This window comes from Elephantulus edwardii, unplaced genomic scaffold (assembly GCF_000299155.1).
Source record: "Elephantulus edwardii isolate Elephantulus edwardi_28Jun2011 unplaced genomic scaffold, EleEdw1.0 scaffold00056, whole genome shotgun sequence".
Lineage (NCBI taxonomy): Eukaryota > Metazoa > Chordata > Mammalia > Macroscelidea > Macroscelididae > Elephantulus > Elephantulus edwardii.
In genome coordinates, this window is record NW_006399806.1 from 7,511,389 (window position 1) to 7,524,602 (window position 13,214).

At 36.3% G+C, this 13,214-nt stretch overlaps 1 protein-coding gene across 1 annotated transcript in view; it reads left to right on the top strand.

Moving 5' to 3' along the window:
• The window catches only part of MMP20 (matrix metallopeptidase 20), a 77,636-nt gene extending 69,473 nt beyond the window's left edge, over positions 1-8,163 (top strand). The window contains exons 9-10 of the mRNA XM_006887307.1: positions 6,596-6,699; positions 7,861-8,163. Of these exons, the coding sequence (XP_006887369.1) occupies positions 6,596-6,699; positions 7,861-7,961 (205 nt within the window). The 3' untranslated portion in view covers positions 7,962-8,163. The remainder of the gene's footprint in view (positions 1-6,595; positions 6,700-7,860) is intronic.
• The last annotated feature ends 5,051 nt before the right edge of the window (positions 8,164-13,214 follow it).

Consider the following 13,214-nt stretch of genomic DNA (forward strand, 5'->3'; position numbering starts at 1 on the left):
GGGGGGATTGCGTACCAGGGAAGGAGTGTTTCTTCCACTTTTGAAAGAGAGGAGCGAACGGGGGCAGGGGGAGGGGCTGGGCGGGGAGAGAAGTGCAGCAATGAATGATTGGAAATCCAAAATCTCTGTAATTGCTCATTAAAATTATTTAAAAAAAAACTTGATCAAAACATCGATTTTTAACATGAGCAAAGAATCTCAAGACACATTTTTCCAAAAACATATACAAATAACAAGCAAGTTCATGGGAGGGGAGCAAATGTTCAACATTGTTATTTGCCAGGCAAATACTAATCAAACCCACAATGTGACACCACTTTATTATACCCATAAGATGATACCACTGGGCTGATTGGCAGCATCATGATAGACAAGGAAGAGATTGAGATTGTTAGCAGCTTCAATTTGCTTGCCTCCACAGTCAACACTCTTGATACCAGCAGCCAGGAAATTAAAAGACAAATTGCAATGGGAAATTCTGCTGTCAAAGACCTCTCCAAAAGGCTGAAGAGCAAAGATGTGAGTCTGGAGACTAAGGTGTGCCTAATTCAGGCCATGGTCTTTGCAATTACTTGTTATATGTCAGAAAGCTGGACAATGACTAGGGATAATAGAAGAAGCATTGATGCCTTTGAGCTGTGGTGCTGGAGAAGAGTACTGAATATAACCTAGACGGCTAGTAGAACAAAGAGATTCATGCTAGAGAGGGTGAAACCAGGCTGCTCCTTGGAGGCAAGGATTCTGAAGCTCCATCTGACATAATTTGGATATGTTGCAAGGAGGGGACAGTCCTTGAAGAGGGACATCATGCGTGGGAGGGTGGAGAGACAGCACAGGGGTGGAAGACCCTTGATGAGATGTATTGACTCAATGACTGAGGTAGTGGGGCTAAGTGTGTCAGAGATGATAAGATTGGCACAAGATAGAGCAGAGTATAGGGCTGTACTACATTGGGTCACTGTGAGTCACAAGGAACTTGACAGCACAATAAAAACATTAACAAATATGGGGAGGAAAGCAGGGTCATTACTTTGGAAAAAGAGTCTTCTCAAAAATAATTTCTCAAAAAGTTTATCTAGCATTTCTCTCCTAGACAGATACTCAAAAGAATTTAAAATGTCTGTCCATAGAAAACTATATATAAGTCTATTATATCAACGGTCATAACAACTTTATTCATAGGAGCCAAAAAGTAAAAATAATCTTAATTCCATCAAGTGATTAATGGTAAATAATATGTGATATACTTACACAACGGAATGGTTTTTTGGCTATAAAAGGGGATGAATTAGAAAAGTCAGGTCTTGATAGGTGGTTAGATGGAGACTCTTTTTTAACAATTGGAGTTTTAATTTTGCCATCCATTGAAACAGTGAATTTAAGAAGCGAAACAGAATTTGAGAATAAAGACAAAGTTCCATTTTTAACATATGGATTCTGATGTAGCAGTAGGACCCCAGAATAGAAATGTCTAGAAAAGAGGACAAATAGTCTTGAACTTAAAAGAACACAAGCTATCAAGATAGATTTAAAGTTTATCATACAATCAGATGATCACAAGGTCAACTGAGAGTATGAACATGCCTGGGAAGAATGGAACCAAAGATAGAATGGGATGCTTATTTAGAGAATGGGGAAAATATAAAAAATAAAATCCTCCCATTACTAGTACAAAAAAAGATCATTTTAATTTTTTTTCTGTTCTCTTCCCTAGGTTTCCCCATAACAATATGTAATTAAATATGTACATTAGTATGCTAATATTTTCTCTTTAACATTGATATTCTCCTCCATTGTTACAAACTCTTTGTTCCAGAACCTTCTACAAGTCATTGATCATTTTCTCCATGGAGTCCTACTTGCTAAGCTCTACCCGGGTTGGCACATCATATCTTCTTTGCTCTTTTTTCTTCATTCCTAGACACTTAATTCCTTAACTCCTTTTCTTCTCTTCTCTAGTTGTTGTTGTTGTTGTGTGCCATTGAGTCAGAACTGACCTGTAGCTGACCCTCCAAAGAGATTTCAGAGACAGTCAATTGCTCAGGAGGAGAGCACCCATCCTTCTCCCACAGAGCAGCTGGTGAGTAGACAACAAAGAACCCTTTCACCAGGAAAAACCACAGAGCTCCTAACTAAAAATATATTATTAACCTCACAGAGAAATTCTAGGTTTCCTTTTCATTGTCACCTCCTGATTCACATTGGAAAGGTAACCTATAATAAACTTTATGAAAGCATGTGTCCCAGGTGGTAAAGGAATCATTACATTCACCCTTTTGCTATTTTCCCCCCTCACATTCTCTAAGATTCAGCTCCCTATTTAGTATTCCAAAGAAGTCAGAAATCATCACAGTCAAAACACCAGAAATTCCTAGCAAATCTATGTTCCATATGTATACATCAAAGTGGGGGGGGGGGAAGCAGGCCCTTTTCCAAAATAGTCTCCAAGTCCTTAGATTACGAAGGCAGAGAGGAAAAATAGCATATCTGAAAAGTTACCTGAGATCTGTAGAACTATGTTATCACTGGTAATGTTTGACGATCAGCAATGATTCATTTAATCTCTCCGTTCATTAACCATTATATTTGCCTATAAAGGAAAGAAACAGTTGAATAGTAAGCATTTCTAGTTCTATATTTAGGTTTCACAAACAAGGTCTCAATGATGAGAAATGTATCTAAAATGGAGATGATAAATGAACACTTATTTCATGTTCATGTTAAGTTTGTATTGATGGCTTATATACCAAGAATCATACTGAATTCTTTTTTATATTATTTTTTCTTTTCCTATTTTCTTTCTCGACAGTCTTAAGAAGTAATTACTACTTTCTCCATTTGACAGTTAAAAGCACTTTGCTCTAGAAAGTTTAAATGCTTAAATTCACACAGGTAAAAAGTGATCAATTAGAGGATACAACTCAAGTTCTCTGAATCTATATTTACAGATCTTTCTCAATGAGTTTCATCTTGTGATATAATCTCCTTTCCTTTTATCCTTTTTGCAAGATCTTCAGCATGTGAGTAAATCTTGTTAATCTCTTTTCTGACTTATTTCCCTAAACTACTTAAAATATCATATCTTCTCCTTTCTTTTCTTCCCCCTTCTCAGTTTTGCCTACTACTGAACAAGAAGATCCCAATAAACTTTGTTTAAAGATTAGATAAATATTAAACTCCTCTATGACTTAGCATCTATTTACCTCATGTAAATAAGCCAGTGTTCATTATTCTTTAGTATAAAGAAACTATTGTATCTTATGGCTTGGTCTGACCTGGGTGTCTACATGTGGCAGGCATGTGTGTATGTGTCTGCACATTTTTTGTATAAATTGTTTCTTATCTTTCAGACCACTGTTTCCCAGAGTACTATCTCCTGATCACAGAGCTAGTTACAATTATAGAGTCAAATTTCAAGCCCAGATCCACCTGATTATATATCTGGTATTCTTTGCTCCATGATAGAATCTACAAATATTTGTCTGAAAACCAAAGAATTCACCACACAGTTTTCGTCAGTCCATAAAATAAGAAAAACAAGCACAATGTTATAGCTATGTTTGGGAACATACAGAGAGAACAATATCAATGAAAAGATATATTCTTGTCAAGAACCATATTTTATTCTGCTTCGATGTTAAATTCCCTTGTCTTTGTGAAATGATATTGAAAATAGATAACAGTTTTTAAATTATTTGATGATTATGTTCTCACTTAGTACAAGAATTACTACACTAAACAATACTTGGCATGAATGACAACAATAAGAAATATCGGTTTTCTTTCTTCCAGTGGCACATTATTTTCTAAAAGCCATCATTAGACTTTCTATCTTTCAAATAATAGCAGATTTTCAGATAACTTCAAAATTGTGATTAGTGTGTCAGACTGGTGCAGTGAATGAAAATTCATTGAGAGACATTTCTCTTTAGAAAGTAGTTGTATGATAAGAGGGCAGGAAGAAGAGCTAGTGGAAAGTTTTCAGTAAATTCCTGCATTGTCAATTCCCTTGCTTGGAGGCCCATGTGTGTTGTTACTGCTGGTAGATCTGAGCACCAAAAGGTTATTAAGGCTTGTGAGCTTTAAGAGACATATCAACCAGCCTGTCTTCCAAGGTGCTCCTGGATATGTTTGAATCCCAACTTTTTTGGTTAGTAGTCAAGCACTTAATTAACCATTTGTGCCAAAGTGGTAGAAAGGATGAAGGACGTCAATTTGGTATCACAATGTTGCCAAGGATTAAGTCTAGCTTTTTATTCATGTGACTGAAGATTAAAAGTCTCATTTGAATTTTGCTTTTCACAAAGTAGTATGTTGCGTGCTACCATGCTAACCCAAAGGTTGGCAGTTCGAAATTCTTTTAAATGCTCCATGAAAGTTGAGGAGTCTCCTCTTATAAAGATTTCGTTGCAGAAATTCAACAGAGGGTTGCTATGTGTCAGAAGCAACTGGATAGTCGTAGGTTAGGGCTTTACATTTTTTGCTTTCAATAGTATGGGAATAGTTAAGTGCTTGACTGCTAACTAGAAAAGATTGAGAGTCCATGAGTGGCTCAACTTCTGGTGGAAAGGTTGACAGTTTGAACCCAACCAGACATGTCTCAGAAGACTTGTGTAATGTCTTAGCCTTGAAAACACTATGGAGCCATTCTACTCCACACACATGGGATTTTCATGAGCTGTACTCTACTTATAACAATACTCAACAAATAACAGTAGTGTGTCTGTGCCCTACCCGCACCTCCACTTTATTAGTATTTCTGCTGACAATGAAATACAGTAAATTATCTCCCTTTCCCTTTCTACTTCAGATAACTCATGTAGCTAAGAGTTCCCCTTGGCCTATAAGATGGTTTTAATTACTTTCCTAGGAAGAGAGTTTAGGAGAGTTAGCTTCAACCTCTGCCCCCAAAACCCCATAAAGCTGTACAAAGACTTGGTCAGTAACAGCCTGAATAATTTGTTCTTTCAGTTTGACTGCTGTGTTATAGCATGAGGCATTTGTCCTCTGGTCTATACAGTCATAGCTACATGAGGGGGCACATTTCAGGAGAAGGTGGGTGTGATCTAGAGTCCCAGAAAAGGTCAGGAGAATTTGTCTGGCCTTTCAATGGAAAAGGAACAGGCTGCCTACCCTGTAATGTCCCCGTGAGAGCGCTATGCTAATGAAGAATGGGCTTTCCCACGCTTTAAATGACTCTTACTGCAGAAGTGAGTGTCTGCTTTGCCATCAAGCGGGAATGGCATGCTGACTCATAAAAGCGTTTACCAGTCTTCAGAGATTTCACTGAATGGCTGACTGATCATCCAGAAAAAGAAACCTAATTTACTATTCAGCAAGTCTTGTTATCTTTCCGGGAAACAAAAGCAACTTAATTCTCTTAATGTATTTAAAAGACAGAGGCTTATTCTAGCTGTTCTTGCATCATATCTGTAGATCATTTATGTGTCTATTCATCCAGCATACATTATTTGTCCAATTTCTCCTCCATGAGTACACAACAATAAATCCATGAATGCATACTTTCTACCTATAAAAGATTTCCAACTGTTTGGTAAGTCAGGGTGTTTATACATGGAGAGAAAGAATAATTATAATAAACCATTTAAAAATATACGCAGTTTCTTTTGAAAGGTAATATTTTTAAGGGATTAGAAGAATGTGTTACTATGATATATAGAATGACTAATTCTAGGCACTATATCCAGAAATGTTTGAAGAGGCTTTTTAGTGTAAATTATTCCCATGCTGGTACCACAATCTCAAATATCTGGGAAAGTAATAATACAAACAATTGTGATCAAGTAGTTTCAGACTTCTGGTGAGCCATTGGGTCAGAGTAGAATTATATTTCAAAGAGTGATCTTTCTGAAATCTATTTCCAGGTCAGTCTTTACATCTACCTGTGGGTAGAATCAAGCCATTTTAGTTTATAGCTGAACAGATTAACTATTTGCACCACCCACTAACTAAAAAAAAAAAGTAGTAATAGAGGTGTCTAAACTCTAAGGAGGGTTGCTATCAGTAGGAAACAACTGGATGGCAGAATAGTTTTTAATCTTAATCTGGTTTTGGTATTTCACAAGGAGGAGCCTCAAGGAGATGGACTACAGCAATGGATTTGAGCACAGTGGAGATTATGAAGATAATATAGGATAGAGCAAGGTCTCTATCTGTCCACAATCTCATTGTGAGTTGTTGTCAACTTGATAGGAATTAACAAAAACAGAAATTAATTTTTAAAAGTTTATGTGTTCCGTACACAAAATCAGTGGCAGTACCTAGAGATTTCAGAGTGAGATTCCAACTGGATTTTCAAGAATGGCTAGAGATTTAACTGGGAGAAGAAAAGATGGGACATGAATTCCTGAAACAATGTGTGAGAGAAAAAAATCTACATAGTAAGTTTTGAATTTTTGTTGCTGTTGAGTGTTATTTAGTAAAGTACAACTCATATGATTGTATCAACAGTAGATCTAAACCCTGTCCTGTCCTGTTCCATCCTCACTATACCTGGTTAAATCTGTCTGAACATCCAAAACCAAGAAAAACTTCTCATTGTTATTACTTCTGAGCTAATAATACTTTTTTTCAGCTTTGATGAAAGGAAAATGAAAATGGAAAAAGACTATCCAAAGAATACTGAAGAAGAATTTTCAGGAGTAATTGGTCAAATAGATGCTGCTGTGGAATTAAATGGTGAGTGTTTCCCCAAAAATTTCCTTGGGGAAACTTAGCAAAACATCTGGGCTTTTCTTTGATACAATAGAAAAGAGTTTCCAAATGATAGTCCTTGTTGATTTACAAACTTAGCTAAGGAGACTATTTACTAGAAAGAACCACTAGAAAAGATAAATCACTGTGGTCCTCCTTGCAAACACAAAAGTTGTGAAATTATAGATTTGATCCATTCATCAGCTAGACCATAAAATCTACCCAGATAAAAATCACCTTTGTCATCTGTCTAGTACCTCTCTCCAGTACCTCGTTACTCCCGTTCTTGAACTTTAACACTAAGTTGAGAATGTTGAATTGTACTGAACTGGAAAAATGTAATTAAATCCATTGAATCAGTCAGGGAGCTCTGATGCCTCAAAGGTAAAGAGCTATGCTGTCAACGCAAAGGCAGGCGATTCTAATCCACCAGTTTCTCCCTAGGAGAAAGATGGGCAGTCTCCTCCCCACGCACTTTACAGCTTCTTAAAATTTGCTAGAGAACGGTTAGCTGTAAGTCTGTTCCAATTGATCACAATAAGAGAGAGAGTTGAGTCAATCATATCTTTCTCGAATATTAGCAGAGGACTGGACACTGTAAAAGAATGCCAGGAAAGTTTGTTCTTCAGGAATGACCAGAATCTTTGGGAAAATGAACATTTATTCATCTAATAGATATGAAATTACTAGATAACAAGACATTCTATAATTTAATATTGAGTTGTCATGTAGTATTATCTTCATAATAATTACAAAGGTGAGCTGAGAAAGAAAATATGAAAATCAGTGGCAGTACCTGGAGATTTCATGGTGGGATTCCAACTGGATTTTGAAGAATGGCCAGAGATTTAACTAGAAGCAGGAAAGATGGAATATGAGTTCCTTGAGGAATCTATAATTGAGCATGACGTATATGGCTGACCTCAAAGGGACGCTATCCCCTGCCTAGACCAAAGACAAAAATGAAAGATAATGTAGTTTGAGATGTCCAGTTGTAGGAATCCCCAGAAGATGAGTATAGGTCTAGTCAACTGGAACCCGACAAATTCCCAGCTTTCCACTGGTACTATCTCAAGAAGGTTGCAGTTACAAATTCTGTCTTTTATTTCTTCATGATAATCACAATCTCAACTTTGTCTCTTTTAGGCTACGTTTACTTCTTTTCAGGACCAAAAACATACAAGTACGACATGGAGAAGGAAGATGTGGTTAGTGTGGTGAAATCAAGTTCCTGGATTGGTTGCTAAATAGAAAGCCTAGTCTTTCCCAAAGAATGAAGAGAATCAGAAGTAGCTGTAACTGGATATTAAGGACTGAAGCAGAATGAATGCTTCCCACAACCTTCCATTCTAAGGGTAATTTAGGATTCATTGAAAATGATTATGCTTCTCAATTTCATCATGCTTATGTATCCAGATATCATCCAAAGGAAAAACTCCAATATGGCCAACTTTACTCAAAATCAGAATGAACACAATTCACTCTTTAATTAGACACGCTTTTTTTTCTTGCTCAAAAAATGCTTTAATTTTATTTTATTCATAGGAAAAAGCCTACTGGTGGATTTCCTGACATATTTTAAAATTTTTTCTAAATAAAGTAGGAAGTGTCATTACTTTACAAATTATCATTATTAGTCTTTCTGAACAGTATATTTATAGCTTTGATACTTGGGATGAATATAAATTTTCTTATTGCTACTTTAAAACATACCACAAACCAAATACTATGTAGGATTTAATTTCTGTTGTTGCTCTGTTTGTTTGATTCTATTTACTTGTTACCCCCTAAAGAAGAGATGGAAACTTTGGAACAGGAAATCTTTCCACAAAAAAAAAAAAATCATTGAGATAGAGCAGTTCCTCATTTTTCTTCTGTTAATATTTATTCACTTCTATCAGATTTTACTTAGTAATAAATTCTGTGTCCCCATAGAAAACTATAAACCATGAGATAGCATCACATGAGTATCACAGTAACAGTCATCCACTCAGTTTCCCACCTTCTCACGATAACATCCTTCCATCCTTCATGAAACAGTTTTTCATGTAAGGCAGTTAATAATTCTTTTTGTAGTTTTTCTGTACATCTATGAGTCCTTTTTGTTTTGGCTTACTTTGCTATTTTGTCTATTTAGTCATCAGTAGAGATGGAACACAACTGTCAAATCTTTTAATGTTTTTAAATTTACTTTCACAATGTAAGAATTCTAAAATATTTTAATGGTTCTAATATTAAATGATGCAATATGTGTACTTCATACATTGTTAGCACATCAAGACTGTTCAGTAGTTAGCTGTTATTATTACTATTAGTTGTTCTTTGTTTTATGTACAAACTAAAAGGAACTGATAGTGAGACAAGGTGGGACAATCACTTAACATTGCTGTAAGTTTTCCATTTGGTTTCTCTTACCAGAAGTGACCATTTGTTACCAACCAAGTCAGAACTGACTCGTTACTGACCCTCCAGCAGGTTTTCAGGGACAGTAATAACCTAGGAGGAGATTGTCCATCCTTCTCCCATGGAGCAGCTGGTGAATTTGAACTGCATGCCTTTGGTATTGCAGTGCAATTTCTTGACACTAAGCCACCAGAGCTCCCTAACCAAACACTAGATATTTGTTTATTGAAGACACGGTCAATTGCTCTTGGTATCTTATGCCAAACTGCCTTGATGGAATGAGAAGAGTCACTTACAAAAATAGTCCATTTCAGAGAGTTAGTGCCCACTCTCAAGGCGGAAAAATAGACTGGCAAGTGCTCAGAAAGTTAAACATAGCTACCATATGACCTAGCAATTCTACTCCATGCTATATGCTCAAAAGAATTGAGAATATATGTCCACACAAAAATCTGTATACAAATGTTCCTAGCAACAATAATCATAATAACTACAAAGTGGGAATAACCCAAATGTCTATCAGGTGGATAAATAAAATATGGTGTATGCATGTAGTGAAATATTATTGTCATAAGAATACATACTACAATATGGATGATCCTTGAAAATAATATTCTGAGTAAAAGAAACCAAACACAAAATACCACATATTGTATGATCCATTTGAATGAAATGTACAAAACAGGCAAATCTACAGAGACAAGGAGACAAGTCTAAGGCTACAGCACAAGGATGGTCTGAGTTTGAGAGGAAATAGGGAACGAATGATACTGTGCACAGGATTTATTTTGAAGGTGACAAAAAATATTCTATTAGTGATTGTGGTGATGTCACAATTTTGTGAATATGCAAAAAACCATTGAATTGTACACTTCAAATGGGTGAATTATACCTCAATAAAGCTATAATAACTATTAAAAATAAACAGTGAGATCAAGCTGGTGTGGCAATTCATGCAGGTTATACAGTTGAGACACTGTAACAGAGGCCACACAACCTCAAAGCTACTGCCTGGATACAACCAGAAGTCCTTCCTGAGCCCAATGCTAGCACAGGGGATGAATCACCTTGGACACACTTCATTGTTGTTAAGTGCCATAGAGTTGTAGATGACCCATAGTGACCCCATGAAAAAAAGTCGTGAACACAAAACTTTCTTCATCTTTTCTCCAAGTTCATAGAGTTTCCAGAGGCTAGCTTTTCTGGAAGTGGATGCCACTCCTGCTCCCAAGCCTGTTTAATTTGGAAGATCCAGAAAACACCAGGCCCAAGGGCCCAAAAGCCTTTTAAATACAAGACCAAACCCAATCAGCTCACACCATAATATGAGCAATAGCCACACCCTAGTCTCAACCCCAAACCAGAAAATACTCCTTTGCAGAATCCAGCTGTTCTGCTCATCTTCCCAGCCTGGAAATGGTCCCAGACACTTTATTAAGTACATGAATTTTACTGAAGACAAGAAAGCATTTGCCTCGAGATCAAATTTTATCTATAAACTCCTATTTTTTTTTTTCTGTATGGTATTGATCAAATTCCCTAAACTCTTTTTGTATTTCCTCCTTTGCAAAATTGGAGCAATAATAATTCTTCCCTCTTGCGGCTCTTGAGAAACTTAAATATATGAATGAAAACAGTAAAAGTCTTAGTATCTGACACTCTAGAGGTGCTCCAGGATTGTTGTTCCTGAAGCATTGAGAATGAATTTTATCTTGAAATATTTTGGAGAGTCGATATCTGCTGACATAGTTGAAGACCTGCTAAACTATTTGGAAGCAGGGGTGTCATCCACTTCTTAAGCAACATGCCTCTAGAAACTATGAATTTTGATAAATGACAATAGCTATAGAAAAGCTTCAGGTCTTTTGTTCACAGGGTCTCAATGAGTCGTGCTTGACTTGACAGCAATTAGCGAAAACACCACCACAAGGACCTCAAATAGTTTTTCCCCAGACTCCAAATTAAATCAATAGTCCTCACCTCTCCCAAGTATAACCCCCGGTAGTCATCATCCTTCTGTTGAGTTGGAGAATTTCTGGCACCACAGTTTTATTTGTATTTGCTCTCTAAAGATGGAGTCTCTCTAGAGGACAAGAAACAAATGATTGTGTTTGTGTCAAAATTCAATTCTAATACATAGATCTGCATTAGGTATACAGACAGAACTTTGTGTAGATATAAGATAATTTAAACCCTTGGCTTCAGAGTAACAGAGTGTGAAAATAAAAAATTGCTAACTAAAAAAAAATTGCTAACTGCTAAGTAATATTATTGGATCAAACAGGATAAAGGTTCCATTTGGGAGCATGAACAAGTGAAATAGCATTCACTCTCTGATGACCTCTGTGTATTGTCCTTACTAATCTTAATGATGACTATTTATGAGCATCTCAGAAGCTCAATGAAAGTCTACTACATGACTAAGGGATTCACTCTGGTTGTACTTTCTGCATATAATGTGGATGGAGTCAAGCTGTCTTCCATTTAACTGTGTACAAAATGACAGGCCTGGCTTTGTCTGCTATGTCCTCTGTGCTTTTGACAGCACACTATGGAGATATTTTATTTCTAATTTTGTGTGAAATATCATCACAAAGTAATCACAGTGTTTTAGTTATCGTATCTTGCAGATGTTGTCTCTTTATTCCAGTTTGTAGTTTTTTCCTTTTACAGACAGTGACATTAAAGCTGCTTTGGGAATTTTCATAGTTAAAACTATCAAATAAAAACACATCTGAGAGGAAATAACAATGCTGTCAACAATTTGGAGCTTTATATTCCATTAATGGAACATGGAAGAGTCCTCTGCATTTCTCATAGGCCATTCTTCCCATCTCTATCACTCCCTCACTCATTGCTGTTGAGCTGGAATCAACTCATCACTGACACTCCAGTCTGTTTCCAAGGCTGTAAATTACATAAGAGGAGATTGTCCCTCTTTCTCTCAAGGAGCTACTAGTGGATTTGAACCACCAGAGTGTCACAACTTTTGCATTAGCAGCGTAATACCTACTATGCCAGCAGAACTCCCTATAGACCTGGGTAAAGAAGAACAGCATCCTCTGATCATTTCTCATCTGCTCAGTTAGTCTTTGGTCCCATTCCCATCCCAAAATGGGTTGTCAACGTGACCAGAATAAAGACAATCCCATCCTACTCAAAATGACAAAACCTCCGCCTCACTCCCACCAAACAGACTCTTGCAATTGAACTAGGAGAACAAACTGGGAAGTGTGCTTATAAACAAATGATGGTGCAAAGTTAGTATGTAATTTCAGGTCCAAACAGAGATTTTTTATTAAATGCACATATCTGCATTTTAGTCTTTTCTTTATTATGCAGCTCTGATGACCTAGTGGGTAGATAGTTGTGCTGCCAACCCAAAGGCCTGCAGTTTGAATCCTCCAGTTGCTCCATGGGAGATGGGAAGTCTTCTCTTGAGCAGTTTACAGTTTATGAAAACTCATTGGAGGATCAGCTACGTGTCATTTTCAACCTATGGCAATAAGTTTTGAGTCTATTATGTAATCGGTACCATCTTTTATGTCCAAATATAAATTTAAAATATTTTGCAACAGAATTAAACACCTTCACTACACAATGTAGCATATTTTTCCAACATGACTAGAGGTCAGAGGAGAGAAGGTTTGAGAAAGTCAGTGAGAAAATGATTGCAGAAGGCCAGGTGAGAAATATAATAGTAAAGTCCAACTTAAAACATTGAGAGCATTTAATTAAGATGTGTTTTCCATTCTTTTGGGAAAATAATTAAAGGTGAAATATCTTCATCACACAGTAATTTAATGTTTAATCATTTGAAGATATTTCAGTATCTTTTTTACAGAGACTGAGTAATAAATATTATACTACAAAAAAAACATTGAGAGCAGCAAAAAGCATATCTAACTATATAAATAGTTAGCAATTTGTTTAACCTTATGAAATGTTTTAATGCAATGATAAAGGCTAGGGCTACTGGAAGATATCTATATTTGTTCCAATCCCAAAGAAAGGTGACCCAACAGAGTGTGAAAACTATAAAACAATCTCATTGATTTCACATGCAAGCAAGATTCTACTGAAGATTATCCAAAAAC